This window comes from Micromesistius poutassou (assembly GCF_964030765.1).
Source record: "Micromesistius poutassou genome assembly, contig: SCAFFOLD_5709, whole genome shotgun sequence".
Classification (NCBI taxonomy): domain Eukaryota; kingdom Metazoa; phylum Chordata; class Actinopteri; order Gadiformes; family Gadidae; genus Micromesistius; species Micromesistius poutassou.
Window position 1 is genome coordinate 495 of NW_028177215.1, and position 4,506 is coordinate 5,000.

At 54.7% G+C, this 4,506-nt stretch overlaps 1 protein-coding gene across 1 annotated transcript in view; it reads right to left on the bottom strand.

Moving 5' to 3' along the window:
• Positions 1–428: 428 nt before the first annotated feature.
• LOC311376655 (peptidyl-prolyl cis-trans isomerase-like 4) overlaps positions 429–4,506 on the bottom strand; it is a gene marked incomplete at both ends in the record, with an annotated part of 4,519 nt that continues 441 nt past the window's right edge. The window contains 9 exons of the mRNA XM_084491168.1: positions 429–629; positions 1,136–1,202; positions 2,078–2,202; positions 2,401–2,517; positions 2,736–2,832; positions 3,144–3,286; positions 3,599–3,716; positions 4,181–4,245; positions 4,464–4,506. The exon at positions 4,464–4,506 is cut by the window's right edge and continues 25 nt beyond it. Of these exons, the coding sequence (XP_084347294.1) occupies positions 429–629; positions 1,136–1,202; positions 2,078–2,202; positions 2,401–2,517; positions 2,736–2,832; positions 3,144–3,286; positions 3,599–3,716; positions 4,181–4,245; positions 4,464–4,506 (976 nt within the window). The remainder of the gene's footprint in view (positions 630–1,135; positions 1,203–2,077; positions 2,203–2,400; positions 2,518–2,735; positions 2,833–3,143; positions 3,287–3,598; positions 3,717–4,180; positions 4,246–4,463) is intronic.

Sequence of the window (4,506 nt, forward strand, 5' to 3'; positions counted from 1 at the left end):
AGTGAGAGAGGAGTGAGAGGAGGAGTGAGAGGAGGAGTGAGAGGAGGAGTGAGAGGAGGAGAAGAGGAGAGTGAGAGGAGGAGAGAGGAGGAGTGAGAGAAGGAGAGAGAGGAGGAGTGAGAGGAGGAGAGAGGAGGAGTGAGAGGAGGAAGAGAGGAGGAGTGAGAGGAGGAGAGAGGAGGAGTGAGAGAAGGAGAGAGAGGAGGAGTGAGAGGAGGAGAGAGTGGAACGGAGGTGAGATGGTCTGAGCTGGTCACGCATCAGGAGTGACCGGTTGTAGACAAAGTGGAACTTTGGACCTCACATTCACCCGTTCATGCACACATTCACACAGCGACGGCCGAGTCGACCCCTCAGGGCCACAGCCGGCGGGTCGGGAGCAGTCAGGGTGAGGGCGTTCTCGCTCAGGGACACCTCCACACTCACAGCTAGGAGGAGGAGCCGGGGATCGAACCAGCGACCTTGCGGTGACCAGCCGACCCGCTCTGCCTCCTGAGCCGCGGTCGTCTCAACACACCTTTCCCCTTCCACTTGATCTTGGAGACGGACTGGCTGAAGTCCACGTGGATGCGGCGGTCGTCTATCAGCACGTTGTCCATCTTGAAGAACGCCTTCTCACAGTCCTCCTCCTGAGGAACGCACAACCAGCGTCAGACCTACTGGTCCTACTGGTCCTACTGGGACCACCACACAACCAGCGTCAGACCTACTGGTCCTACTGGTCCTACTGGGACCACCACACAACCAGCGTCAGACCTACTGGTCCTACTGGTCCTACTGGGACCACCACACAACCAGCGTCAGACCTACTGGTCCTACTGGTCCTACTGGGACCACCACACAACCAGCGTCAGACCTACTGGTCCTACTGGTCCTACTGGGACCACCACACAACCAGCGTCAGACCTACTGGTCCTACTGGTCCTACTGGGACCACCACACCGTCAGACCTACTGGTCCTACTAACCTACTACGAACTAGTCCTACTAACTAGTCCTACTGAACCCTAAACACGTCCACCACACCGTCAGACCTACTGGTCCTACTAACCAGTCCTAACTAGTCCTACTGGAACCAAAGGGGACGGGGTGTTTGAGATCGCTAACCATCTCATGTGTCGTCTCACCAGACTCACCTTCTCAAACTCGATGAAGGCGTAGCAGAGGGACTCTCCCGTCTTCCAGTCTCTGATGATCTCACAGCTGCAAACAGCACATCGAGTGTTACCAGTCATTGTACACCACGTCAGTGGATCTAAAAGGGATAGCTTCAGATACACTGGACTTAAGTGCATACGTCTTGTGTACGGATCCTACAGTCAGAACGTATAAGAGGCTGAGACACTATGTAGTGTGTAGGGTGTAGTTTACAGTGTCTATAGTATAAAGGGTTTAGTGTGCAGTGTGTAGTGGACAGTGTGTAGTGTGTAGTGTATATAGGGTGCAGTGGACAGTGTGTAGTGTATATAGTGTGTAGCGGACAGTGTGTAGTCTATACAGGGTGCAGTGGACAGTGTGTAGTGTATATAGTGTGTAGCGGACAGTGTGTAGTCTATACAGGGTGCAGTGGACAGTGTGTAGTGTATATAGTGTGTAGCGGACAGTGTGTAGTCTATACAGGGTGCAGTGGACAGTGTGTAGTGTATATAGTGTGTAGTGGACAGTGTGTAGTCTATACAGGGTGCAGTGGACAGTGTGTAGTCTATATAGTGTGCAGTGGACAGTGCATTGTGTCTATGCAGTGTACAGTGTGTATTCTATACAGTGTACAGTGTGTAGTCTATACAGTGTGTAGTGTGTAGTCTATACAGGGTGCAGTGTGCAGTGTGTAGTCTATACAGGGTGCAGTGGACAGTGTGTGTAGTGTGTAGTCTATACAGGGTGCAGTGGACAGTGTGTGCAGTGGACAGTGTGTAGTCTATATAGTGTGCAGTGGACAGTGTGTAGTGTGCGCAGTGGACAGTGTGTAGTGTGCGCAGTGGACAGTGTGTAGTGTATATAGGGTGCAGTGGACAGTGTGTAGTGTGTGCAGTGGACAGTGTATATAGGGTGCAGTGTGCAGTGTGTATGCAGTGTACCACTGGATGGCTCCAAAGCGTGAGAAGATGATGTCCAGGTCTTCGTCGGTGGTCACGGGGTTCAGCTTACACACAAACAGAACGTTCTCAGGGGGCTTCACCTCAGCATCTGGGAGGTCCCCCACCTGCACACACACACACACACACACACACACACACACACACACACACACACACACACACACACACACACACACACACACACACACGAGGAGGAGTTGGGTCAGGAGGAGTTGTGAGAACGTGTTTGAGGAGGAGGTGAGAGGAGGAGGAGGTGTGAGGGGGAGGAGGTGTGAGGGGGAGGAGGTGTGAGGGGGAGGTACCATCTCCAGCAGGATGGCCTGGGTCTTGGCCTCCTTCTCCTTCAGCAGCTCGTCCAGCTCCTCGGCCGCCCGCCCCTCGTTGTCATCGATGGCCTCGTCCGCCCCGATGCGCCCGCTCTGCGCGCGCACACGCACACACACACACACACACACACACACACACACACACACACACACACACACACACACACACACACACACACACACACAATATTGGTTCTCTGGTTTTGCTGTGGTCTTCATCGGTTGTCGTGGTGATGCTGAGGCTGGTTGTCGTGGTGATGCTGAGGCTGGTTGCCGTGGTGATGCTGAGGCTGGTTGCCGTGGTGACCTACATCCAGCTGCTCCTTGGTGGGCTCGGGGGAGCGGTCGGGGACGGGGAGGTCTGGGGGGTCGTCGAAGGGGTCCTCCAGCACCACCGTGTGGTTGATCCTGCAACGACATCACCCCCTCATCACTGAACCCTCATCCTCTCATCACTGAACCCTCACCCTCTCATCACTCAACCCTCTCATCACTGAACCCTCACCCCCTCATCACTCAACCCTCACCCTCTCCACTCAACCCTCACCCCCTCATCACTGAACCATCACCCTATCATCACTGAACCATCACCCTCTCATCACTGAACCCTCACCCCCTCATCACTCAACCCTCACCCTCTCATCACTGAACCCTCACCCCCTCATCACTCAACCCTCACCCTCTCATCACTGAACCGCGCTCCGCCCCGCGGGCCTCACCTGATGTCCTGGAAGGGCAGGAAGTCTTTGTCCACGAAGGTCTCGTTGATCTTGGCCAGGACGTCCAGGCCCTCGCTCACCTCCCCGAACACCGTGTGGACGCCGTCCAGGTAGTCCAGGCCGTCCGCCGTCGTGATCAGGAACTGGGGGGGGGGGGGGGGGGGGGGGGGGGGGGGGCACGGCGCTTTAGTCCTACATACTGGGAACCACTTCTGGAGACAGCACTGGGACCAGTGGAGAGGAGGCCTACCTGAGGTACCAGTGGAGAGGAGGCCTACCTGAGGTTAACAGTGTAGTGGAGGCCTACCTGAGGTACCAGTGTAGTGGAGGCCTACCTGAGGTAACAGTGTAGTGGAGGCCTACCTGAGTACCAGTGTAGTGGAGGCCTACCTGAGGTACCAGTGTAGTGGAGGCCTACCTGAGGTACCAGTGGGACCAGTGTAGAGGAGGCCTACCTGAGATCCATGCTGGTTGTTTCCGTTGTTCACCATGGAGACCATCCCCTTCTTCCTGTGTTTGATGCGCGGGACCTTCTCCACGTCGAAGAAGCGCGCCTGGTCTCCGTACAGCTTACTGCGGGGCCAGCGGACGGACGAGGGACATCATCATCAGGGTGTTTCAACAACATCATCACGTAGGACCTCTTACCCCCGGACTACAGCCAGGGCTGGTTCACTGTCGTCTCCCTGCATCAAATGGTTGAAAGAGTACCAACTTCTCCTACTATATTACTACTACTGACACAATACTACTACTAGTACTAGTACTAGTACTACTACTTCCCACTAACTGGTGCCTTACTACAGGCTGACGTGACACACTGAGTCAACTATTTATTTACCCAGAGAGCGACCCTACTCATTGTCTACAATACCACGTTGTATATTAAACCGTTTCATTCATTCATCACACGATGAACAACCGGCAGACTAGACCAGCGACGACACACAAACTAGCGACCGTGCTTAGCGGGATGCTAAGAGGTAGCCATGGTGACAAGGACGCTGGGCCGTAGCCATGGTGACGAGGAGGCTGACCTGAAGACGGAGTCCCCGCCTCGCCCCGACCCCGTTGGGTCTCCGGTCTGCACCATGAAGTCCCTCTAGTGGCGGAGAGGAGGAGTTAACAGGCGCTCATACTACCACACACACACACACACACACACACACACACACACACACACACACACACACACACACACACACACACACACACACACACACACACACACACACACACACACACACACACACACGGATGTGTATTGTTACACGCGATGAACGCGATGTGAACACGGTACAGCGGGTGGGATGGGTTTACCTGCACATTGTGGAACAGACAGTAGTTGTAGTATTTTATTTTG